General features: G+C 52.6%; 3 protein-coding genes and 1 long non-coding RNA gene across 9 annotated transcripts in view; 1 reads left to right on the top strand and 3 right to left on the bottom strand.

Annotated features, from left to right (window-relative positions):
- SLC23A2 (solute carrier family 23 member 2) overlaps positions 1 to 4,558 on the bottom strand; it is a 51,968-nt gene extending 47,410 nt beyond the window's left edge. The window contains exons 1-2 of one of the 2 annotated variants that reach the window (XM_042023145.1): positions 4,468 to 4,554; positions 3,619 to 3,706 (exon numbers count right to left, since the gene is read on the bottom strand). The gene's annotated coding sequence lies outside the window, so the exon portion shown is untranslated. Of the gene's footprint in view, positions 1 to 3,618; positions 3,707 to 4,467 lie in introns of both variants that reach the window. The other variant, XM_042023143.1, reaches the window with a different exon arrangement.
- On the top strand, positions 4,132 to 15,894 carry LOC121662221. Of its 3 annotated transcripts, none has more exons than XR_006015236.1 (3): positions 4,132 to 4,181; positions 8,578 to 8,695; positions 14,242 to 15,894. It is a non-coding gene; the product is annotated as an uncharacterized LOC121662221 (long non-coding RNA). The 3 variants fall into 3 exon arrangements; XR_006015234.1 differs by lacking the exon at positions 4,132 to 4,181 and adding an exon at positions 4,590 to 4,883; XR_006015235.1 differs by lacking the exon at positions 4,132 to 4,181 and adding an exon at positions 4,592 to 4,725.
- Positions 15,895 to 16,145: 251 nt separating this feature from the next.
- Positions 16,146 to 21,809, bottom strand: TMEM230 (transmembrane protein 230). Of its 3 annotated transcripts, XM_042023148.1 has the most exons (5): positions 21,709 to 21,809; positions 19,639 to 19,766; positions 19,111 to 19,233; positions 17,805 to 17,972; positions 16,146 to 16,714 (listed from the first exon to the last, which is right to left on the bottom strand). In XM_042023148.1, the coding sequence occupies exons 2-4, from the start codon at positions 19,735 to 19,737 to the stop codon at positions 17,832 to 17,834; spliced, it is 363 nt and encodes a 120-aa protein (XP_041879082.1). In that variant the 5' UTR covers positions 19,738 to 19,766; positions 21,709 to 21,809; the 3' UTR covers positions 16,146 to 16,714; positions 17,805 to 17,831. The 3 variants fall into 3 exon arrangements, with proteins under 3 accessions (XP_041879082.1, XP_041879080.1, XP_041879081.1); XM_042023146.1 differs by lacking the exon at positions 16,146 to 16,714 and having other exon boundaries at positions 16,744 to 17,972; XM_042023147.1 differs by lacking the exon at positions 16,146 to 16,714 and having other exon boundaries at positions 16,744 to 17,972; positions 21,686 to 21,733.
- Positions 21,810 to 24,207: 2,398 nt separating this feature from the next.
- The window catches only part of PCNA (proliferating cell nuclear antigen), a 3,459-nt gene continuing 2,081 nt past the window's right edge, over positions 24,208 to 25,585 (bottom strand). Inside the window, exons 4-6 of the mRNA XM_042023141.1 lie at positions 25,273 to 25,467; positions 24,835 to 24,958; positions 24,208 to 24,731 (exon numbers count right to left, since the gene is read on the bottom strand). Coding sequence (XP_041879075.1) covers positions 24,649 to 24,731; positions 24,835 to 24,958; positions 25,273 to 25,467 — 402 coding nt within the window. The 3' untranslated portion in view covers positions 24,208 to 24,648. The remainder of the gene's footprint in view (positions 24,732 to 24,834; positions 24,959 to 25,272; positions 25,468 to 25,585) is intronic.

The raw sequence follows: 25,585 nt of genomic DNA, 5'->3' as shown, positions 1-25,585 counted from the left end.
CTGGCTGGGACCTCACGGCCAATTCATCCTGCCCAAAACCATCCCGGAGCTCTCAAAGCCCAAGAGCCCAACCCAGCCCCGGGACCCCAGCACAGCCAGGGGAAGAGGCACAGCTCCCAGGGCAAGGGTGACTCACTACTTAGGGGCTGGTGACAACATTCACGACCACAAACTCGGCTCCTCAGCCCAGGGTGAGGGTGACTCACTACTTAGGGGCTGGTGACAACATTCGGGACCACAAACTCGGCTCCTCAGCCCTCTGGAGAACTGCGTTAGAGGCCAGGGAGTCGCGTCGTGCACCGCCAGGCACGCGGCGTTGCCGATGCCACACGCGTTCCCGCTGCTGTTCGGCAACAGGAATGGCCAAGACTGATGCCGAGTGCACGGAATAAAATTACAACAGGAGACTTCTGAACTACAAGTCCAGTTCTCCCTCCTCCTCCCTTTCCCCACCAAGTGCCAGCGATGTCTCAACACCCCAACTGCCTTTCCAAGGAAGTAGCTCTGCTTCTTTCATGGCCAAATTACCATGGCAAGAAATCCCCATTTAGATTCATCTCCAACAGAAAAACATTCAGACAGCAAGTATTTCCTTCCCATAACCTGAAAACAGCCAAATATCATCAGATTTCTTTCCTGCCATCAAAGAAACCCTGTCCTGAGACAGCTCATAACAACTAAAAACATTTGCCCATAAAGCAAATGTGCTCCCAAGTACTGACAGAAATATTTAGTGCACCCCACGAAGCTGGCAGTGTCTGAACACACTTCACCCCCGGAAGGCTGGAGAACACAGCAAGAAGTTTCATTTGTAATGATTTATTTTATTCCTGCCTTCACTACATCAGGACGCACATCTCTTACTCATCCTGACTGTCAATATTGTCTTCCTGCAGCTTTTAAGTAAAATAACCCCCACGGTAACTGTTGTCAGGCCATGTCATGACCACTGAGGCTTCATAAATAACACTTGATATAAATAGATTTTGCAGCAACATATAAACCATCAGCTCCAATGGGAGTAGAAAGGTTGTGTGCAGCCATCTGCATTTTCTCCTGTAAGGATAAACACATAAAGAAGTGTTTGGAAGTAAAATAAATCTATTGAAGAAATGGCCCTACAGAAACTTCTGGGGCTTGAGATTTCTTACGTGGTTCACACGAAGACATTGAAAGGAGCAGCTACAGCAGGACAACATCTTCTCAGGAAGAAATCCTTCCCTGGGACGGTGCTGAGGCCCTGGCACAGGGTGCCCAGAGCAGCTGTGGCTGCCCCTGGATCCCTGGAAGAGTCCAGGGCCAGCCTAGATGGGGCTTGGAACAATCTGGGATAGTGGGAAGTGTCCCTGCCCATGGCAGAGGGTGGCACTGGCACTTTGAGGTCCCTTCCAACCCAAACCATTCCAGGATTCTATCACCTTCCAAGTACCACCTTGCACAGGACACCAGTTCGTGGCAGGAACAGGTCCCAGGGTGTGCCTGCTGCCCTCCCCTGCCCTCCGGGAGCAGGAGAAGTTTAAAAGTCTAATTGCTGCAGTTCAGACCAGTCACGAGAGCAGTTTAGCAGCCACTTCTGGAGGAATCCATACTGACAATGCCTGAAGCCTCACCCATTTTCCTGTCAATGGTCTCCAGTCAACTTACACAACACAACAAAGCCAGGTCACAGCCCCACGGGACAGTCCATCGTACTGGGGAAGTTGGCAGATTTGGCTACACCAGGAAGAAACAAAACCCCAAACGTACTGACAGAATGAAAGACAAAAAACTCTACCTGGTTTAATTTAAAAACCATTTGAAATAGGAACAGCATACCAATGCAGTATGTTTTACAGGTTCTTCTAAACAAATGAGGGGGAATTCCACAAAGTTTTCTGTTAGGAAAAAACCAGCCCTCAAACGCTGCCATTATTTCAAGCTTCCTCTGAAGAAGTCTCCAACCAAGTAATACCAACAAAGAAATCGTTTCTATTTCTCCAATGGAATTCAACTCCCTGTTAGACTGGACCTCAGAAATTCTCACATTAGCAACCTTTAAAAAGCCATACACCCACACACCACCCAGTAAGGACTTTGGCAGGTACACTCAGGTCCACCTGGGCTCAGGGAGGGCAGAGAGCACAAAAATTCCCTGAACAGATCGGGCTGCCATAGAAACACAAGGCTTTTGTGGGCTAACCCCTGACTGAGCTGCCATCCCTCCGGGGGTCCCAGCACCCAGGGGACACTGCCAGGCTTCGAGGGATGAGAGCTGCTTAAATTGCTGCTGTCACCCAAGGAAACGCCCATCAACCTGCAGCCCAAACCCTCCCACTGTTTGAGAAGCTGCTTTTCCTTCCGATTTGTTTCCATGCTGAAAATGCAGAAGAAGCAACAGACCCGTGCTCTGAGGACCTGATTCCCATCCTGCTCCTTCCATCTCCTGAGAGCCGTGTGCTTCCAGAGAGATCAGCAAAGCCAAGCCTGCCTCAGGGCAGGGTTTACAGCCCTGGGAGGGATCTTAAACCATTCGAATTCGGCCCGTTAAGGCCCAGCAGGAGCACAACCCACCCTCGAGAACCCCAGCTCGAACTCCTCTTGTCCCCAGGGCTCTGACAACACATTTTCAAGTCCTCCTGCATCTTTACTAAGCCAAATGCTCGTTTAAATCCATGATTAAAATCTCAGGGCTTGTTTAACCTCCTCCCTGGCCCAAGGTTGAATTTGTTTCAGTGCATCTCCACATTAACACTGCTCTAATTTCAAGCTATCTGGATCATGACTGGGAGCTAGGAGTAGGGGTGCAAGAGCTCGTCAACTACTAATCCCATTGTTCCACATATCTCAGGGATTATTTTCCAGTTTGCTAACCTGAGCTACTTGTTGCAATAATCCTTTATCTACACTGAAATCACCTGGTAGACCAAGGTGTGCAGTTAAGTCTGTGCAGCCCATCACTCCAGCATTTGTGCTGCTTCTCCACTTCGTTTCACAGCCTGCAGCAAACTCCACCTGCCAGCAAAAACACTACCCAAACCACCCTTTTTTTTGAGCTTAAACTGGGTATTTAAAGCTTGCTCAAGACTGGCAGCACTATGCTGCAGTGAGGATACACAGACATATTAAGCTCCCTGTGGATACAGAGCATTTAATGTTTTTATTGAAAAATAAAGCTCATCAGCAACAGGGAGCCTGGCATCTACCTGGCACTGAACTCACACCAAGAGTCGGCCGCATGTGGGAAATGACAAGGCGGAAAAAATTAACAGGCCAGGTCTTTACCTTGTCTTAAACACCTCTGGGGATTTCCCTTCCCTGCCAGAATCTTCCACTGGCTCTGCTGCTGCCTTTGGGGTCAGCCCAGTCCGCACTCACCTGGCGAGGGGAGCCCCAAACTGCCTCAAGGGCTGCTCTTCCCAGGGTACAAAATAACGACGGCTCCAAAATGAAGGGATGGGAATGAAATTGTAAAGCCTCTGCCTCATTCCCAGCTTTTATGGAAAAAGGCAAATGTCACTAATAACAGTAATGGATAATAGTGGTTAGTCCTTATTCTAGGAAGCCTAATAGGCTTGCAACAAGCTTTGTTCGGGCATTTTTCTGCGCTACCTACATCACTTCTTTCTACCCAAAATGTACCTTAAAACAAAAGAAAACCACACACGATATCGAACGGGGCTTGCAAGTTAAAACCAGAAAACGGAAATATTTACTGCCTCGATGTGCACTGAAAAAGAAAAAAAAAAAGGCAAAAAAATAAACCCAAAAGGGGGGGGGGGGGGCAAGCTTTAAAGCGTATCACGAGAACGGGATCAGGAAAGAGCGAGGCCACCCCTTCAGGACCAGGCGAGAATTAACCTGCATTTCTCCATCCCATCTGCAAGCTTAAGGCTCTGCCACCCATTTTGTTTCAGATTAAAGGGAAAAAAAAAAAATTAAAAAAATAATGACCTCAGCGGTACAGAGAAAAGACCGCACCCCAGGGATGGATGCCCGCCTGGTCCTGCTCGCCGGGCAGGTGACCCCGCCGCAGGTGCCACCCCGGCCACCCCCCGCGCCCCTTCCCCATCCCAGGGAGATGATGCCGAGCCAGAGGACGCCGGCACGGAGCACAGGGAAGGGTTTATTTAATCCACAAATGCGGAATAAAAGGGAGAGGAGGAGAGGAGAGGTGCGGACGGCGCGGGAGCCGCGCGGCCAAGGTGAACCGCGGCCGGGTAACATGGTGGAGGCTGCGGGGAGCCGCGACCCTCCGGCCCGCGGCAGCGAGGGGCGAGCCGCGGGTGTGCGGGGATGGGGGGCCGGCACGGAGGTGACAGCGGGCGGGAGGCTGGGGGGTGAGCGCCGAGGCGAAAGCGCTGAAGGCAGACCGCGGCGGAGAGAACGCTGAAGGAAGAGCGCTGAGGGGAGAGCGCGGCGGGGAAGCGCCGCGGGGCTGCTCCCTCAGGGCGGGCGGCGGCGGGAGCAGGAGGAGGAGGACGGGCTCACCTGCCATGGCGGGCTGAGGGCGGCAATGGCGCTGGGGGCTGCGGCTCCGCTCCCCTCGGTCTCCGCGGCGAGTGCGGCGGGGCCGGACGGCCCCGGCAGGCAGAGCACGGGGCGGGACGGGCCCCGCTCCGCCCCCGACAAGATGGCGCGGCCGCGGCCCCGCTCCCTCAGGGCTCGGCAGCCATGGCGGCCCCGGCGCTCGGCGGGGGAAGCAGCCTCGTGTTCCCTGAGGGAGAAACCTCCGGCTGCAGGGACATGGTAACGGTTTATCCAGGAAAGACACAAATCGCACAGTCAAGGATGGGTCAAGTTGGAGGGACCGCAGTGGGGCATCTGGTCCAACCTCCCTGCTCAGGCAGGGGCATCCCGGAGCACATGGCGCAGGAGTGTGTCCAGGCGGGTCTGGAATATCCTCGGTGAGGGAGACTCCACAGCCTCTCTGGGCAGTGGAGCACTGAACAGGCTCCCCAGGGAATGGTTCTGGTGCCAGGGATGGCAGAGCTCCAGGAGTGTTGGGACAATGCTCTCAGGAACATGGTGGGATTGTTGGGATGTGCAGGGCTGGGAGTTGTGGTCCTGATGGGTCCCTTCCAGCACAGGAGATTATGTTATTCTTATTTTGATTATAGGAATCGGTGCTTGGTCACCCACACAGGAAAGTTCTTCCTCGTGTTCAGGTGGAACTTTCCGTGCGTCATTTTCTGCCTGTTGCCTCTTGTCCCGTTGCTGGGCCCCAGGGAGCAGAGCCTGCTCCACCTCTGACACCTGCCTGCAGGTATTGATGGATATTGATGAGGTCCCCAGGTAAAGCCCCTTGGGCCCCTCAGCTGGGGGTCCCTTCCAGCCCCTAGGAAAACATGCTCTTGCCCCCGGCCCTGGCCCTCTTGGGGCTTTGTGGTTTCTTTTTGGATTTTTTTTTTTTTTTAAATTATCTTTTAGGGAAGATCCAACTTTTACAATAGGAGAGTGAGTTTAGGGAGGAACAAAAGAATCACAGAATCATTTAGTTTGGAAAAGACCTCTGAGGTTGAGTCCAGCCTGTGACCAATCACCACCATCCCAACCAGACTGGAGCACTGAGTGCCACATCCAGTCATTCCTTGAACACCTCCAGGGTTGGTAACACCACCACCTCCCTGGGCAGACCATTACAATGTCTAATCACCCTTTCTGTGAAGAAATTCCTCCAACCTAAACCTCCCCTGTTGTACTAGAGGAGGCTAAGCTGTGTCCCCCAAAAGATGACACCTCCACCACATCCATCCTCGTCCCACAATCCCACTTCTCTGAGATTTCCAGTTTTCTGGTGGGGGCTGGGACAAATGTGACACAAACGTGACAAATCCCCCCCAGCCCCGAGAGCAGGGTGTTTTCAGGCACCATTGACATCTGCGGCACCCAGCGCTGGACGCTGCCTCTCTCACGTCCCTCTCGGCAACATCTGACATTCCTAATGGCTTCTGACAACGTTAACTCGCTTTAATTTGTGTCCTGCCCTTCCCAGAACGTGCAGTTCTCAGACACATCAGCTCCTGGGTGCTTCCCTTGCTCAGGGCTGTTCTGGGCAGCCGGGGCCGAGCCCCTGCAGCTGATTCCTGCCCTTTCTCCTCACACCCCCACCCTGCTCCCTTATCCCGGCTGTCCTTGAGGAGATACTGACCCATGCTGGGCTTTCTCCCCCAGCCCTGCTGTTATTTGATTAAGGTGCAGTCCCGAGTCGATGGGAAAGTGCTCCCCGGACCACTGGCACTAATTGGACCCCATTGCAGCAGTTTCACCCAGACCTGCAATTCTCTGTTGATCTTCCGGGTCCTTGCTTCAAACGTTGCTGTTTGTGCAGTGTTTGGCAACCGGGAATGTTGGCGGGGTGTTTGTTCACAGCTGCCCAACCCCTTCCCTCCTGCTGCCCCATAAAGAGGGTTTCAGCCGATCCCATTAAAACCCAGGAGCTTACTTTAAGACAAGAAACCCTGTGAGGCCTCTGGAGCATTTGTGCTTATCCTCGGGCATATTTTTTCCCACGTTCACTGCAATACTCTGCTGGTTAAGCTCCTAAAAGGTTTTCCAGTGAGACGTACGGAGAACTGTATAGGGCAGGGCTAAGGCACAACGCTTGATTGTGGATATCGATCCCTCGGCATTATTCAATACCTGGCCTTATCCCAAACACAGACATAGACTTTAGTGCAGCTTTTAAACGTTGAAAGCCTTTGTTTGTCAGGGTGGGGGAGCGTGGGGCCGTGACAGGAGGGACGTTTTTGTAATGCCAGATTGATTGAGGCTGCAGCAGTTTTGCTGTTGACAGGAGTTTGTGCAGGAAGACGGATCGTGCGTGCTCAGTCTCCCTGCAAGGCCTCCCTGTGTTCAGAATCAGGGACAGGGACACGGCTCTGTTTATTTTATTTCTGAGTGTTACAATTTTCCAGCCTGCCCTCCCCAGGTGAAAGATGGCAGAGGGGAATACAGGTGATGCAGCGAGAGATCTGCAGGAGGGGAGTTAAAACACATCAGGCACATTGAAATGTAACAGATAAAGACCTCAGGGTCATGATAATCCCAAGAACAAGCATGGGAAGGATGATAAAGGTGGATTTAGTGCTCCAAGAATTGAATTTGACACAGCTAGACCCCCCAAAACCATGGACTCAAACCCAGGAAAGCCTTTTTCAGTCCTTTTTCATCTTAAATTGATAAATTCCTTCCCAGGTGGCCTCCCATGCTGCAAAGTTTGAGGAAATTCCCTGGTATTTCCCTTGTTCAGGAAGCCAGAGCCCATCTTATGCCATCACACTGTCCTGCTACAGAAGCAAAAATAATTTCACTGGGATTATTGGCATATATCCTTTGTGTTATTAAAATGTGGTGAAGAACCCTGAGGAATTTATCTAAACATTCAATCGCTCCCTGCCTGAATGACTCACAGGTCCATAAAAAAGCTGGAAGAATTGGAGCCATGGGATGTGCACGTCCTTCGTGACAACGCAGCAGCAGAAATTAGCACTCATCAATCATTTGGTGTGCAGACCTTTGAGATCTGAAAGGACATGCATTCCCTTTGTTTTCTCCTCTATCCTACATCTTGTCTAGATTTCCTGAGCTCCTCAAAGCTCACTCAGGGACTTACCTGAACAGGTGAGGTGTTGCTGCATCCAGTTAGTCCCTAGAGAAGGCTTATGCCACCCTTCCCACTTCATCCAGTGTGAAATACCTGTCTGTCAAAAATATAAAACCTAAATGTCTCCTGGAACTGTCCTAACTAGCCTAAGTTCCTGTAAGACTGGCTTTCCGAGGTCCCAGCTCCTCCCTTGCTTTGCACCCATCATGTTGCTCGCATCCTGCAGGATAAATATTCCGGTGTTAACTGATCCTGGTAGTAACGATGAGGGGGTTCCTGGGCACTGGGAGCTGTGGGAGCTCTGCCAGCCCCACCACAGCCCATGAGCAGGGATGGGATTTTGTGAGGAGATCGTGCCCACGTGGAGCTAAAAGTCTCCACAAGGAGATTTTGTGGGGCACAGTCGAGCCTCCCCCCGGGCTGTGTGTCCTTCTGCAGAGCCAGGGACACCGTGCTATCACAACAGCCCAAGGAACCTTTACTGAGGACATTCCCCAGCTTTATTTTGGTTGTTTCTTCATGGCTCTGTATGTGGATCAAATGGGAAGACAAGGACTGCAGGTCAGGGTTTTCCTCAGATGCAGCATGGACGTTACTGGCATAAATTTAAATGCTGAAATGTTTTTGGCCGGCGTCTCTTACTCAAAATTTCCATTTTAAATCCAAGTGGTGTCTCGGGTGGGATGTGAATCATTGATCTGAGCACAGGATGTCCAAAAGACCAAATCAAAACTTCACATCCAGGGATGGTATCTAGTGAATGGCATCCTCGCCCTTGGCAGGGGGGTGGAATGAAATGGTCTTCAAGGGCCTTCCAATGGACCCAAACCATCCTGTGATTCTAAAATGGGTTTGGGTCTGGCATCCATAGCTCGTTTCCAATCCTGTTTCCTTGGTGTGTTTTGAGTTTGGTTTTTACAACATAAAAAAAGAAAATTTAAAAAAAATTAGCTTGCCTTGCATCAGATTAACAATATTTTATGTGAATCCCACAGATGGAGTCCAGCAATTAAGAAGAACCCAGCATTCCTGTGTGTGGATAACAGGAATATCTTTCACTGGATTAGACAAATTAAAAATGAAACCCCTGGTATTTCAACAGCGGCCTAGGAGGTGAGTGAAAACTCCCCCAAATAAGGCAAAAAAACGTTAACAACTCACCAACAGTGATGTTTTTGCTTTTCCCTCTGGAATATGGAGCGGTAACCGAGGGGAAGAGCTGGGCAGACCCTGAGTTTCGCTTTGTGAGGTGAGGAAAGCGAGTGTGAACAGCCCTTGGTTAAAACACCATCTACAACACCTGGTGGGAAACCAGGCTCCCGACCCACAGGGATTTCTCGTTATCTCAGGGACAGCCATGACTTTCTGCTCCCCCCAATGTTAGGTGGAAATCAAGTCAGAAAAAATGTGTTTCTTTCTCAGAACCGACATCGGCTCTGTCAGCCAAGCTCAGCCCCCCGGTTTGTCATCTGCAAAATGGAGGCAGGAAGAATCTTATGAAGTTTAATTAGTGCAAAGTGCTCTTGGTAGCAAAGAGGGCTTTTGGTCCAAGGATTTCAGGCCAAGTACTCAGATTACGGAGGCTCCCGCCAGCGATCCACAGGGCAGAGCCCCTGCTGTGCCTGCGATAGCAGGGGAGGAACAGCAGCGCCTGCAAAGTGACAGCGGTCTGAATTCACAGAATGAACAAACCAATAGGTGAGCAGGAGAGGAGATCTGCGTGGTTGCAGAACTGTTGGATCCCTGCTGGTCCTCTCATGATGGTTTCCCCTCTGGCAGCTTTTGGAGAGAGGGGACCTTCCTTCAGCTTTGGGTTTGCAAAGTATTTTCTAAGTGGAGATGAAGTTGTGGCAGCCAGGAGAGTACAAACAACCCAGCACAGTACAAACAAGCCAGGAGTGTACAAACAACCCAGGATAAGTCCCTCTGCTTCTCCCTGTAGCGTTGCTCAAGCCATGCTGGCCATGGGATATTCATCCCAAGCTGTCAGGAATACAGGGCAGGGAGAGTGCTGCAGAGCGCTCCCCGTGACACTAACTCAGCTGGACAGCCTGTGCTCTGGAGGAGGAGGCAATTTTCTTGATGCTGTTCTGTCTGGTACCTCAGGGCTGTACCAAAGAAATGAGATTTCACTTGCTGAGTCAGGGGCAAAGCCGGTGTTTGGCAGGAGGAGGAGGAGATGGGCTGAGTCACCTCGAGTTCATCCCCAGTCTGCTTCCTGAAAGCACAGCCCCTGAAATGAGCCGAGAGCCCTTAAATCCTGGGAAGAGTGGGAGCAGGAGGGGGCCAGGAAAGCAGCATGCATTTGTCCTCCCTGGTCTCTTCTGCTGCCAGGCTCTCCTTGTCAAAATGCTGAGTCGCTGGAGCCACATCTCCTGGCTCGGAGGTGTCAGGGCAGCAGCAGAGGCACGGCGGGAGCCCGGGGCTGACAGCTCCCCATGGTTTTGCTCTCCTGGGCACTCTCACCCTGGAGTTCTGTTGCATTAGATCTTCTCCCATCGGATGAAGCCTGAGGCATCTGCAGGGATGGTCTCCAAGGGGGAGACAAGCTGGGATTTGTCACCTTGTGTCACATTCAGGTGTGGCTGTTCAAAGCTCTGGCAATAAAGAGCAGCTGCTGTGGACAGATGTGGATAAGCAGGGCCAGAGCAACTCATTCCCACTTAAACTACTTCCAAAATGGGGTGGACATGGTGCATAAAGTCATTTTAAAGTCCATTAGAGGAATTTTATAGCACAGAATAAAAGAGGTTTTCTTGAGCCACCTGCACTGGGAGTTCAAGGGAAGGTCCTTTACTCTGCAAAGCACAGGCAGCAGCGCCTCGTGGCTGCTTACTCATCCCTCAGCAGAGAAGGGAGAGCAGAAACACAGTCCCTGGTTTAACCCACTTGCAAGTCCTTCCCAAAGAACATCCTCAGAGAGGAAGGATGGGCTTGGGTCACTTTTACCCCGTGACTCATTTAATCCCTCGTGTGAGCACATAGCAACGAAACCACACAGTGACATCAGGAGTGACACAAACACATCGGCCTTCTCCAGCAAGGGGCAAAAGGCAGAATAAACAAGAGTGGTGCTGAGGCACGAGTTAGACCACCAGCCCTCTACAAAGCAGCTCCTGAAACTGAACTGCCCGAATCCTGCTGGGCAGACGCCAGGAACGGTCACTCACACAGAGAAAAAGCAGAACTCCTGGGGGCAGAGGGAGAACTGGGCCCAAAGCAGAGTTCCACAGGCAGGTCCAGCACTGGAACTGGCTGTGGAAACACTCTGCAGTTCCTCCTTGCCCTGACAGCTGAAGCAAGGCTTGTCACAGGAGTGCAGAGCAGGCAATTATAGCAGCACAGATGCCACAGGGCTGGCCCGCTCTCTATTTATAGTTCCCTCCCAGCACAGCTTTCCCTCTGTGCTCCTGCTCACAGGTGAAGGCACAGGCCATGCCCTGAAAGGGTCACAGGCCAAATAAAAACAGAAAGAACAAGGACTAGCAACCCCTTTTGTGATAAGAACCAAGAATCAGAGATGAAAGGACAAAAAAGAAATCCACAGAGAGCCTGGAACAATGAACTCCAACTTCTCCCCCAAAAATTGCCCTTTAGTTGGTTAACCCCTTCCCTGCCTTAAGTGCCACCTCTCTGCTATTCTTAATTGATGCCAAACGGTGTCACTGAGGTGTTCTGCGAGCTCTGGGCCCTCCTGCCACTGTTGAATTGTTTCCAGTGCAGGTGGGAGAAGGGCTGTGGGCCTGCCTGTCCCTCTGCAGCCCCGGGCCCGTGGCCAGGATGGGAGGCACTGCCCCTGCTCCAGGGATGATCCAGGGCTCAGTGTGGCAGCCGACCACGGATCCAGTCAAAGAGTCGCCTTTGTTTGGCAGGGAGGATTAAACCATGAGCTGTTTGTGAGCTGAACTTTGAAGTGTCTCCTCAGTGATCTGAAATGCGGTCGTGCAACAAAGAGAGACCTCTACAAATACACTTTTTGTGTTTGAAGTTGGAGACCATCTACTGGTTTATTTTTAGGCACGCATTTGCACTGGCCGTGTTACAATCCTGCCTCTGTTCTGGTGCAATAAAAGGCAGAGAGGATTCACTTGACCTCCAGTATCAAATACAGAGAAAATAAGGCATTTGTCTGAAAAAGAACCACCCAAAATAGCAGGGAAGAGGCCATGCTGTGATATGGACTGTTAGTGCTGAGAGACAAGAAAAATGAGGATTATAGGAGCTGACAGGCTTCTTCTAATGACACATTAATGAAAGCTGCTAGAAAGTTACATGGTGATGCTAATTAGTATTTGTAGGTTTAAGGACCTGCAATCTTTCCCTTTTACACTGAACACGTGCCTGAGAGTAAGAAATAATCCCTGCTGAGGTGAGTTCTCAGTATTCTTTGAGGATTTGTTCTAGATCCAGGACATTTCCTTTGCTACACATGGCTTTAGCTCAGAAACTGATGCCCCTGCATGACTGAACTCTCCCTGGGCAGCGGGTTTGGGTCCTGTGGTTTGCCCACCTGCATTAAACCCAGCACAGCACGGTCTGACCAATGCAAGGGAACGCCAGGCTGGAGGGCTGAGCACTGGAGCTGCTGGTGCTGGCAGGCCAGCAGGTGGGAGAGGAATTATTTTCCCTGGTAACAGCACAGAGGCATTTGGGATGCATTTCCAACCAGCTCATGTTCCCAGAACTCCTTACAGCCCCTCCGTAGGCTTTGCAACACCCTGATGTAGACAATTATCACTGTATTCATTTTCTGTCTTGCCCCTCCTTGAAGAAGCTGGAGAGAGAGCCCAGAGGACCTGACTGGATGTTTAATTTCTCACTGTCACATCAGCAGGACCATCTGCACCAGGCATTTCCCACTGACAAGGGAAGGAAGGTTAAAACCTCTCATGACAGGTTAACAGCATGATTTGCAGCAACAGCTTAAATAAGTGGTTGCAGGCACGAAAGACTAGCAGGCAGCTAATCCTTTAAATACTTCAGAGCGGCTACTACTTCAGCCTGAGTAAATATTTCAAAATAAAATTAATTAGTGGTGACTAGTGGATTTGTTGCCCTTTGCTGTAACAGCCTGGGATGAAACGGTGATTCCTCCACAGAACTTTTGCTTCAGTGCCAAACCTGCTGTTTCACAGGAGCTGGAAGTCCTCTCAAAGAAGATTCATCACAGTTTTGTTCCTCTCTGTAACTGCGGAGCTGGAAAAGCTGTGCATGAATCTCGTGGATCTGTGAGCTTCCAGAGCAGCCTTTGTGCTGCCCCAGGGATGAGGACAGCATGGCTCAGAATCCAACCCAAGTACAGTGTGGAGGAAGGAAATGTAACTTCCTCATTCCTATCAGAAGAAAGCTCTGTCCATGCAGGCCACAAACAGAGCTCTCCTTAATTGCCTTGCTTCCGATTAAAAGCAGTTTCTTAACACCTTCCTAAACATGGAGAAAACAGGGAAGGAAAGGCCTCAGGGTGACAGGTCCTGAACCAGCACAAACCAAGGTCTTTCTGAGCTCAGAGCAGCAAACCAGTCAATTAAATCAATTGGAAACAATAATTTCTAATCCACAATTGAGTTTTTCCCCCCACGACCCTTGGCTCCGCCTGCCTCTCTTGGGAGGCAGGAATCTGCCACGGCCTTGCTGGACTGTCTGGACTATTTTTAGTCAAATCCAGCATTCCTAAAAAACCTCAAGCTGCTTTTGTACTCAGGAAAGGGAGAGGAACTGCTGTGCTTGTGCACATCCACATTCCACACAGGAGCAGGGAAGCACGGCTGGGTCAACACAGAGCCCTGGGAGAATGGCAAAAATGGTTTCTCTTCACCAGGTCGAGAAGGCAGAAGTGAAGGCAGGACTGCCCCGAGCTGGGAGGGGGAAACCTGAGAGCGATCCGAGGGCTGGGTGGTGTTCCTTACCTGCTGAAGGGATGCAGCTCCCGAGGACAGCAACGGGGAGAGGCCACCTGGGAAGGCAGGATCAGCCCCGGAGACCTGGAGGTGCTTTCAGGGCAGAGATCTCGTGAAGAGCAGGACAAACACCCCAAGGGAAGGGCCAGGAGAAGGCTCAAGGCGAGGTTCAGGAAGAGGCAGAGGCGTGAGGAGCAGCTCCGTGAATGGGCTGATGTCTGGGACTTTTAAGGACCAGGCACGAGGGGGAGGAGAGAACCGGAGAAGCTCATTCGGAGCAGGGCACAGCACAGATCGCCGGAGCAGGGACAGAGCCCTTGTGCTGAATCATTTCTTCCTGCCCCGAGGGGTCTTTACGTGGCTTTTATGCCACAGCAAATCCCTGTTTCTGTACGGTGACTCTGTGAAAAGTGATGCTGGATTTGGCTAATTGCAGGTGACAGAAAGCAAACCCGGCCTGGGCTGAGTGCTCCTGCAGGATGAGCACCAGGGAAGCAGCAGAGATGCTGCAGCACATTTTGCTGTTGGCTCAAACATGGCCCTGGGTTCGTGGCTGTATTTACAGCCCGGGGGCCGTAGCCTGACACCCTCTCGGGGTTGTTTCACACAACTTCTACTGCAGTGTTTCCAGGACTAAAGGTCAGTGCCCTGCTGCCCAGCCCAGCCTCCTCACGCCTCTTCCAAACAGGACAACACCCAGCTGAGGATCCTCTTAAAAGGTACCCCTTTTGTCACCTTACCTGTGTCTGGCTCGTATTTTAGGACCAGAGGAAAAGGCACCATAGCCAGGCCCCGAGGATGAGGTTACCAAAAAGTAAGAGGAAATAGAAACCACTGCTGAGAAAACGTGAGCAAGGAGTTCCAACCTCGAGTTTCCATGGGATCAGCGATGGGCTTTGCTCTTCTCCCTACCCCATGAACTTCCAGCAGCACAAGCACACGGAGAATCTCAGAGAGGAGCAGCAGTGATGCCAAAAACATCTATGGCACAAGTCAAGTCGCTGCCTGGAGTACTTGCACCTGCTTTCCCAGGACTGGCCTGCAGAGCCTGCAGCTGCTTCCCTGCAGCGGGAATGGCGTCAGTTGGGAATTCGTGGTTGGACTCAATGACGTTAATTAAAGCTCTTTTCCAACCTAACGATTCCATGTCTCTTTACATGATCTGTGTATGGAAATATGCAAAATCCTCAGAGTGAGAGTCATCGTTGCTGGGGAACTTCAAGCAGAGAGGAACTGAGAGCCCAGGACAGGGTGAGGATCCCTTCAGGGCCCTGGACTCAGGGCTCACACACAATCCCCAGGCTGGTGAAACTCCTCCCCATCCCTTCACCACTTTGGACAACCTCCAAAGCACAACTTCTGCCTCTTCTTTCAAGGGTTTATGGCACCATTTTCACAGTACTTTGCATAATTATGGCTTTGTTCACTCAAAAAAAATCATGAGACTGACTAAAATCTTTGCTTTTATAAAGAATACACCAGGAGGATTTCTCTGGCACTGCTGGTAGCTCAGGCCACAGGACTCCAAAATCACATTTCCAAATCTTACCAGTAACTCCATGGTTAAATTAAGCAGGTAATTAATTGTGTAACTACACCCTGCAACAGCAATCGAAGAATGGCATTGAGGAGACACGAATCCAAGCACTCCCAAACCAGAGAAAAGCCTGGAATCTGGCTGCCTGTTCTTTCTCCACAGCTTCTGTGCGTAACACCCCACCAGGCTCTACAAATGCTGACTGTTTTTCCCTGAGACAGCTGCCTTGCCCGGAATGGAGGATGCTCCATAAAGGGAACAGCTATTCAGAGTTATCCTCATTCATCAGTGCCTGATTTGTCATTCCAGCCCTGCTCTAGAACCAGAAACTCCTTCCCAGGCTTTTTCCCATTCCCTCTCACTGCAGGGAGTCAGTCAGGGCTGCCCAAAACCTGGACGTCAGCTTGAAGAATGAAGTCCTCTGGATCCACATATTCCCAGAGGTCGGAATCCCCTTTTTCTTTCCCAGAAGTGTTTCTCTTTTCCCCAATTAGATACAAACCAAACCCTGTAGAGAGGACTTTTTCTCCTGGCCATCCCTCACACAGCCCTGCTTATTTATCCACTGTGCTTGCTGCCTGAGGACTTTGCTTCTGTCAAAGAAAAATAAATTCATGAATTCCTTTCCTCCAGGAACATCAGCATGTTCTCAGAATCACAGAGTCACAGAATGCCCTAAGTTGGAAGGAGCCCCCAAGAATCATCAAAAGTCCAGTTTCTTCTGCTGTCCTCTACATTTATCGATCCCACTTGGGTGACCCCCACTTCCCAAATTTCTGCATCTTCTCCCTCCCTCTTTGCTTGTTCCATCTAAACTTCCCTTCCACTTCCTGTCCCCTCTCCCCAAACCCAAATAAACCCACATTCTTGACCCCTAAGAGAGGCTGGTTTGTGGTTTGATGTCAGCAGCCGCTGTCCTGGCCAGACCCAGCTTTAACTGACACATTCTAGCTGCTCCAGCAGCACGTGTCCCCTGTCCCGGGCTGGCAGCAGGGGCTGGCAGCAGGGGAGAACGTGCCAGGCTGTGCCTTCAGAGGCGGAAAGGGAGATCCTGAATTTAACCAGTTCTTCCTCAGAGTGCAGTGCTGGGATTCACACAGGGGAATTGACACAAATGAGGGACGAGATGTAGGTTAAAAAAAGAACTTGGCTCAGGCTTTGGGTTAATCTGGAGCACTGACGGAGGAAAAAAAAGGCAATTCTAGGAGTATGTTCAGAGCGAGGTGTTTGTCCAGCCCTGCTCTTGTGGACACCTTCATGGGCCTGCCCTGCACTGTCAGTCCCTCCTGCCCCCTCCTTCTGGAACGTTCAGCCCATCCGAGGCTCAGGTGAGACTTGTGGAGTGCTTTGTGCAGACTGACACTGCTGGGGTGACCCTGCACAGCACAAGGAATGGGATACTGGGACCTGAGACAAAGCAATTCAAGCTCGGGGTCTTTGCTGTTTAACCAGGGCTGGGGTTCAAGGAGGGACTCCTGACCTTCTGCAGCAGCACCTGCCCACCCCAGCACTCGGGATTGTCCTCCCTGATGCAGCAATCCCAGCTCTGCCCCAAAGCAGGCCCGGGGTGCTGGGAGCTGTTCCAGAGCAGGTGGGGCTGTTCCAGAGCTGCTGCCCCATTCCCTCACTCCAGCAGCACCTGGGAGCTGGAGGCAGCAGCAGCTAAAGCTCAGGACAGCTTTTAGTGCACTCTGACACCTGTGAAGGTGGGAAAGACAAAGTTTTGGTTACAGAGAATACAGAACTTTATTCATGTTGAATGCATCCACTCGCATCACTGCTCGTTCTCCAGGACACCGAGACACTCCCAGCTCAGGAGAGGCTGGCTTTACCCTACAGCAGTGGAGCCATCCCTCTGTTTTCCCTGGATGACACATCAGCAAAGCTGGCAAAGCAATCCAGAGGGGGTTTGTGCAGCACAAACTACACAGGGAACTTCTCTGCACTGGTCTGGGCAGTTCTGCACAGTGAATTATCTACACAAGGACAAAAGGACTCCAGAACACAGACAGCTGGAATTCAAGTGTCCCCAACACCCACATTAGCCAAACCCAAGATTTTGGTATTTAGACACTTGAGTCCTGGTCTGGGTTCCAATCCTTCTCCCAGTATCCATTTGGTTGTTTAAAATAATAAGCAAAATCCAGCAGGAGCCCTTGTGAAGGACAAGCGGATTTTGCCAAAAGCAGCAGTGGCACGAGGAAAGCTCACGTGGGAAGAACTGTGTGTGAGGAAATGGGCTTGGTCAGCCTGACAGGGAGCTGTGCAGCAAGTGCACAGTGTGTAAAACCACTTCCTGCAAGTGCTGCCCTCCCCTTCTCGTGCACATCAGACTTTATTTACTCCAGGCAAGCTCAGGACCCATAGCTTGGAAGCATTCTGATGGACAGAGAGCTAAAGGAGAGTTTAACTCTGGTTGTCTGCAAAGGTGACCCAACAATAACCACAATCTCGTGGGAAGCTAAAGTAAACTCTAGAAAACGCTGGCAGAAAAAACAAGGATCTCTGCTGCTGAAACCAGCTCACCTATTTTTGGAAAATTGCAAGAATTGCCTCGCCCAGGAAGAACTTCCCAGCGAGCGGAATTATGCAACCCTGAGAGGAAAAATCCCATAAATCCCAAGTTCTTTGCGATTCCTTTTTGGTCAATTCCGTGCTCGAGCCCCCACCCCCCAAACTGGAAAACCTGCAACACCTCAAACCCGGGAAGCGGCGCCGCGTGAGGGACATGCATCAGCTGTGCCCTGCCAGGCCCCGGCGCCCAGGGGAACTACCAGCTCTGACCAACCTAATTAGAGTGGGATTAATTAACAGCTCAGTCATCGAAGTCGGGGATGTCGTCGTAGGAGTAGCCCCGGTAGCCCTTGGAGGCGTAGTAGGCGATGCGCAGGTGGTAAAAGCCAGGCAGGAACACGAGGATGCCGATGATCAGCACGGGGATGGCCCGGTCGGTCTCCTGCAGGGACAGAGAGCCCAGGGCAGTGAGATCTGCACGAGGGGCTTTCCTCCCTCTCACACCCTGCCTGGTCTAGGGGAAGGTGGGGGTTGGAATGAGATGATCTGTGAGGTCCTTTGAACCCAAACCATCCCATGATCCTGTGATCCATCCCCAAGGCCTGGCAAGCTGAGAAATAAAAACCCATCTTCAATCAGAAATACCTCAGCTGTCGTCAGGCTGAGCCTTTAATCCTGTCCTGGCATCTCCTCCTTGCTGCAGGAACCCCTCAAGGGACCTTGTCCTTCGCCAGGGACCCCCTGGATCTGCAGCCAGGGCTGGGAGCGTGGCCGAGCACGAGCCCAGTGATCTGTGCCTGGAGCGCTGCTGATAGAGCCCAGGGGCTGCTGCTCCCCCAGAGATAACACAGAGCTGCCAACGGTACCCTGAGCCCACACAGCACAGGGAGCAGGGCAACGAGCACCCACAACTCCAGGAGCAGATCCCCTTTCCATGGATCACAGCCACAGGGAGATGGGGAAGCACTGCCGTGCCCCACACGGGTCTGGCAGCTCCTGCCCTGTCCCTGCATGATCTGCACGGGCTGAGGCCTCTCCAGGACAGCGATGTGACCTCCCCAGGGACAGGGACCGGGAACTCAGCCCTCCCTGGACATGCCCTGCCCAGCTCTGAGCCTGCTCCAGCCAGGCTGACTGGGGGATCCAAGGGCTCTGCTGCCAGGGAAGCGGGGCTGCCAGCACAGCCAGGCTGTGCTGGGAATGAATTCCCTGCTCACGTCCTTTGGCTCTGGATTCCTACACTGAACATGACTACAGGATCGTGGAATCCTTGAGTCTGGAAGAGACCTTTAAGGTCATTGAGTTCAGCCATGACCCAGCACCACCCCATGGTCACCACTAACCCATGTCCTCGAGTGCCACATCCCCGTGTTCTGAACACTCCCAGGGACGGGGACTCCCCCGCTGCCCTGGGCAGCTGTGCCAGGCCTTTCCCACCCTTTCCATGACAAACCTTTCCTAATTTTGAATTTAAACCTCCCCTGGTGCGACTTGAGGCTGTTTCCTGATGGTCAATGAGGGCTCAGGGCAGCTTTGGGGACAGTGCAGAACCGGTGCCAGAGGTGCCGTTAACCACTTACACCTTCGCTGATGTACCCTGCCAGCAGCAGGGCTCCGATGATGATGAGGAAGGTCCCGATCATGAACAGCACCACAGCCAGTGCGATGGCCTTGTAGGGGATTTTTGGTGGGCTCTTCTTGAACTGGATGGAAAAACCCAAAAATTGAACAGCTGAACCCAGCACAGCTCCCCTCCCACCGCAGCACAGATGTGAGCCCACAGCTGGCAGAGGTGACATGGGGCAAAGTGCTGCAGCAGCTCTGCTGCAGGGCTCTGCAACGGCCCCTCCATGAGGAATTCTGCCCATGGAGACCCTGCTGAGCCAGCCCTTACTCCCATCCCTTCACATCTGCTCCCAGTCTTGCTCCCAGCAAGGCTCTTTGGGCTTTCCAGAGGGGCAGGGCCGAGGGTTTGACTCCCACCAGGCTTTGTCCCTCTCTGAGCTGCAGCTGCTCCACCAGAGATGCACAGGCAGCAGCTGCCTGTGCAGTGCTGAGCTGTGGCTGCCCATCCTCGTGGTTTTACACCTTCCTTCCCCACTTTTTACCTGCAGGTCAATGTATCCATCATCGGTGCTGGAGAGCTTGGAATATTTGACTTTGCTACTGGGAATCCCAGCAGAGAGATTGGTCCGTGACGACATCATTCCAGGGGTGCCTGGGCATCAGCTACAGCCTGGAAAACAGGGGGAGAGCAAAACCAGGAGAGAAAACTGGGTGATGGGAGTCTGAGAGACACAGAACTAAGGTTTCTGAAGAGAAACTCCTGTGTCAAGGCTGTGCTACCCAAAGGGCATCTTTGCTCCTCTTCATAAATGAAAACTTTTCAGGCAGAGGATCTCAGCATTTCATTTGAAGCCTAAAATACAAAATGGGTACAGCTGCAACAGGGCTTGCCAGTATTTGGAATCAAGGTAGAACCTGTGCTTCAAACCAGGTCGAAATTCCAGAGCAGTGCCCAGGGTATGACCCAGCTCTTACTCCACAAGGAGCTGCCAGCACGGAGGCGTCTGAGCTCCGGCTATTTCTGAACGGGACACCAGCAAATAAACCCAAACCAGAGCTAAACAAAGCAGCTTTTCAACCACCAGGAGATTTTGCAATAGAGCAATTTTGGGAAAAAAAAAAAACCCCAACCCCAACCACTGGAAACTGGAATGAAATAGAGACAGCAGGAGTGACTCAGAAGGAGCAGGACAAGGGGACGGAGTGTGAGTGGTGAGGTCACCAAACCCCAGGGACAGCCCCGGGCAGGGTGTGCAGCGCAGGGCCCCAGCGAGGGGCCAGTCCTGCCCCTCTGTGCCCAGGGGCACCCTGGGGACAGGGACCAGGACCAGCTGCTGACCCTCAGAGCCTTCCCAGGGCCCGGAGCCGGGATCCATCCTGCCAACCTCCCCCTGGCACTGCAGGGCCGGGACTGGGCCGGGCACCTCTGCCAGCAGGACACCGGGATTCCCAGGGGAGAGGCAGGAAAGGGCTTCCCACACCTGCCAGCCTCAATAGCGCTTTTATCTTCTGAGAACGTGTGCAATCTAGAGAACAAAAGCGCACATTCCGGCGGTGCCAACAGGAAGGGATAAAGGCTCTGTTTCCACAACACTCTTCAGCATCAGAGGTGATGCATCCACTCAAAATATTGAGTCTCCGCTTGAACTGAAACCCTTTGTCTCCCTAACTGCTGGCCACATTCCCCACCCAGCTTCGTTCCTCCTGCTGTAAACTTGACTTTTATAAAATCCCCTCTGATCTGAAATCCCCACCATTGAACCTTTGATTTGAACTTTGGGCTTTTGTTTTGGTTGGTAGCAAAATCCAAACACGGACAAAACATTTTCAGCCCCATGGATAATGGAAACACGCCCCAGCTGCAGGCGGCATTCCCTGCTCCCTGCACATCCCTGTTTTTCAGGTCACTGACCCAAACACCCCCAGGCTCTCCCACATGCCCGGGGTGGAAGTGCAGGAGGGGGAAAAGCCAGAATAAACCAACCTTTCTGAAAGGTGCCCGATTTCCCGACTCTGCCCCATTATTTACCAGGCTGTTCAGTGGCTTCTTTGGAATTATTCCCATTTTACACTTGCACAAGCTGCCCTGTCCTTCCCATTGCCTCACTTACCAACAAGAAAGAGGCTGCTGAGGACAAACGTGTATAAAATAGAAATATAAAATACTCCCTCAGGCCTCACGTTTCAGGGCCAGGTTCAACCCCACTGAGCCTCACACCAAGTGAGCACCACAAAGGTTCAGGAGCAGGAACCAGCACAGTGCTGTGCTCTTTGTGAGCCAAATAAATAAATCCTCGGGGCCTGAGCAACTTGGCCAAAACAATTAACGCTGAAATTCAAAATTTCTAATGTGGCAGCTGTGCTTTAAACCCCGTGGAGGCGCCAGGGCAGCGTCAGGAAACCCAAACACGGCACCTCCATCCGGAATCCTGAATCCCCTCAACCCCAGCCCCGAATCTCCCCCCACGGGGAGCCAGGAAGGGCGGGGATGTCGCTCTGTGGCCCTTTTGGGATGGGGGATCCCGGCACGCGCGGCCCCGCGCCGCTCCCAAACCCACCCGAACCCACCCCAAAACACCCCAAACCCACCCAAGGCCAGCCAGCCCCGGTACCTGCCGCCGGCCAGCCCCATCCCGGCCCCGCCCGTCCTTCCGCGGCCCCGGGAAGTTGATCCCGGTGACGCCGCTTCCCTTCCAGGTCACGGCCGGGGCTGTCCCGTGTCCCGGGCCCGGCGGCCGCGGAGCTCGCCCGGAGTTCGGAGGGGTTTTATCCACCCCTGGTTCTCCAAAGGGAGGTGGGGACGTTGCGGGATGTCACACGGCAGGGCTGGGGAGGTGACAGACATCGGGCAGGACTTCATTTTATAGAGAGAATTTAATAGCTAATGTTAAATCGGGGGGACAGCTGGGGGTGTGGCACCTCCGAGGAGCTCCCCAAGGAGGTTCCTGTGAATTAATGGAGTGCAGGGTGGGTTTAGAGCTCCTAAAATGCCAAAAGAATTCTTATTTAATTTCTCCTTGCTAAGAAAATCTAAACATAAAGCTTGAAAGCTTCCTCTCTCAAACAGGGAGAAACACACTCAGCATTTATTAACCTGCCCAGCCATTTTTGAGCGGTGCGTGTGCACTTGGGGTTTTTTGTCGTATTTTAAGAGGAGTATTCTTTACATTTTTGATTATCTGGGCATGGCAACGGCAAAGGAAACCCCCAGCTGCTTTCAGGATTTGTGCAGAGCAGACAGGACACAAGTGTGTAAATACCAATGTTAAAGGATGTTTTTTGCAACACGAGGCTGCTCAATTTGTCATTTCAGCTGTAAAAAAACCCACAACCTAAATAAATTACAGCATTTGGCTGATTTTTACAATTTGTTAATGGGTAGAACAGCACAGAGAAGAGTTTGGTAACCCCCACTAGAGCAGGAAGCTGCATCAGAAAGAATTTGCTTCAATCACTGGCCCAGCTTTATGCTTTACATCACCTCCCAGAACCCTTCCCTATTTCCACATCACGAACCTCGGATTCCTCACTAAAGCCCTAGTTTTTGCAAAATTCTTCCACAAGTGCCTGCTTGCTATGGGTACTGCAGAGGAAACTCCATCCCAGCATCACCTCTGGAGGGGAAAGGAGCCCCTGGTTATTTAAGGCACCCCCCCTGTTCTGGGCAAGAGCTAAAAACCTTGAGGGCAAAAGAGCTTTTCCAGATGTTTTCATTAGGGTGCTGAATTAACCAGCAAGCCGAGGAAGCTGGAGGATAAATGGGAAAGGATCTGGAGACACGAGCCAGCTCAGCAAGGGAGGCACCTGCATCACAGGAGCAGAAAATGTGTCTAAAAATCAGAATCCTGGAATGGTTTGGGCTGGAAGGACCTTAAAGCCCATCCAGTGCCACCCCTGCCCTGGGCAGGGACACCTCCCACTGTCCCAGGCTGATCCAAGCCCCGTCCAACCTGGCCTTGGACACTTCCAGGCCATCCCCAGGAGTGCTGGTCCCAACGGGCGTCCAGAGCCGGGGCTGTCCCGTCCCCAGCTCCGAGCAGGGATTGTCCCTCCCACGGCAGCAGTGTCACTGACCCAGCGGAGTTCGTTCCCTCGCCGGCGCTGCCACCTGGTGACATCCTACTGGTGCCATCCTGCTGGTGCCATCCTACTGGTGCCGTCCTGCTGGTGCCGTCCTGCTGGTGCCATCCTGCTGGTGACGTTCTGCTGGTGACGTTCTGCTGGTGACATCCTGCTGGTGACGTTCTGCTGGTGACGTTCTGCTGGTGGTGTTCTGCTGGTGACATCCTGCTGGTGACGTTCTGCTGGTGGTGTTCTGCTGGTGACGTTCTGCTGGTGACGTCCTGCTGGTGACGTTCTGCTGGTGACGTTCTGCTGGTGGTGTTCTGCTGGTGCCATCCTACTGGTGCCATCCTACTGGTGACATCATGCTGCCCGCCCGCGGGGGCTGCCCAGGGACAGCTTTTCAGGCAGTTCATGTCCAGGATTCTGGTGTCTTACTGAGCCGTGGGAAGTGCATAGCCTCCCAAATAATGTACTTGAAATCGTGGAATCGTTGAGGTTGGAAGAAGCCTTTACAAGATCACCAAGTCCAGCTGTCAGCACAGCAGCACCGCCACGGTCACCACGAACCCGTGTCCCCAGGCACCACATCCACTCATGTTTGTAACGCTCCCAGGGACAGGGACGCCCCCACTGCCCTGGGCAGCCCTTTCCAGGAAGGAATTTTCCCCAATATCCAACTCCGAGCTTCCCTGGCCCAGCCTGAGGCCGCTCCCTCTCCTCCTGTCCCCGTTCCCTGGGAGCAGAGCCCGACCCCCCCGGCTGCCCCCTCCTGTCAGAGCCCAGAGCCCCGGCCCTGACAGCCCCAGGGTGGGCGAGAAGCACCCAGGGAGCTGCAGCTCGGCACAGCCAAACCCAGGAGGGGTCACAGCCCAGTGGCTCCCAGTGACACCAGTGCCCTGTGGGGAGGCCCAGGAACAGACTCTGGCACCCCTCTCCCACCTTTGAGCGATCAACGCTGCAACTCTGAGCCCTGAGGAAGGAATCAGGGCACATCAGCACAGCTGCAAAAGCATTGATTCACCCACCCCCATTTCAACAGGAAAAACTCCAGGAAATTATATTCTTTTATTTCCACTTTCCAAGTTTCAGTCAGAGTATCAGCTTCAAAAATAAACGAAGTAAGGTCACATAAACTTGTGGTGTAATAAAACAGCAACCCTAAACTACAGCTCCGCAGGGGAAACTCCAGGAAACGTCTTGACCCATTAAATATTGCCCCTCTTCTCCAACACAAGCTGAAAGGAGTAAGAAATTTCACCTTCAGACAGCATCCAAGAGATTATTGGGAGTTCAGGAACAGACTAGAAAAACTTGGGTTTCCTATTTCCAATGATACCGGTATAGCAAAATAGTAAATTGAGAAATATTTACAGAGATATCTACAAGACACGGCTACAGCGCTCCCAGGATGCCCCAGGGCACTGGAATTGCTGCCTCCACCCTTCCCTTCTCCAGCCAGGAGCAGATCCCCCTCAGTGCCACTCCAGTTAAGAGCCTTCCTGCTGGTCCTCGATCTTTGGGGCCAGGTAATACTTCAAGTGTCCCATGTCAGCAATCTTGTACTCCACAACTGCGGAAGAGAAGAAAAAAAGGGCGTTCAGAAGGTTCTACACAAAATCCAGTCTCAAGTTCTAATTCTCCAAGACTTGTCAGGCAGAGCCACTGGTACTCACCCAGAGGAACGTCTGCAGACATGCTGAGTGTGACCGTGGGGGACAGGGGGGTGGCTTTGGTGAAGAAGTTCAGGTACCTCAGGGCAAAGGTCAGCTGGACGGGCTCGTTCATCTCTATTGTAACCTGGGAGAACAGGTCAGGCTCAGGAGAGGCAGCTGCAGGAATTCCAGACCCCTTGGACAGCTCAGGCCAAGGCCACCAGTGCTGCTCCCACCCTGCCCTGCCCTGCCCTGCCCAGCACTGCCGGAGCCCCCGGGGTAAGGCCCTAACCCCGAGTGGTTCAGGGCCTGCACTCCACGAACCAACGGAGCCCCGGCCGCTGTCCCTGCTCCCCGTGGGGCCTGTGCTCTGTGACCTCTGAAGGTCCCTTCTGAGCCAAACCCTTCCCCTGTCCCGTGCTGCCCCCCAGGGCAAAGCTGGTTGTGAGCCCCACTCACAGCCTCCTCCTCCTTGTCCACGTTGCTGGTCTGGGACAGTTTGATGTTGCCGTTGCCCAGCTCGCCGTTGGCCGAGAACTTGACGCCGTCCTTGGCACAGGAGATGACGACGGCGTCGCCGATGTGGCTCAGGTCCCGGCAGATGCGGGCGAACTCCGCCGAGGGCATCTTCACCACGCAGCTGTACTCCTGCTCCTGCGGGGGACACACCTCTGACACCCTGCCAGGGCTGGCACTGACACCCGGGCAGAGCTGGGCACTGACACTGACACCCGGGCAGGGCTGGGCACTGACAGTGACACCCGGGCAGAGC

Source organism: Corvus kubaryi, unplaced genomic scaffold (assembly GCF_017639235.1).
Source record: "Corvus kubaryi isolate FWS band 111438036 unplaced genomic scaffold, C.kubaryi_AGA036_p1.0 37237, whole genome shotgun sequence".
NCBI classification, from domain to species: Eukaryota; Metazoa; Chordata; class Aves; order Passeriformes; family Corvidae; genus Corvus; species Corvus kubaryi.
Note: the sequence above shows the minus strand (reverse complement) of the source record. Positions and strands in the feature narration are given on the sequence as shown.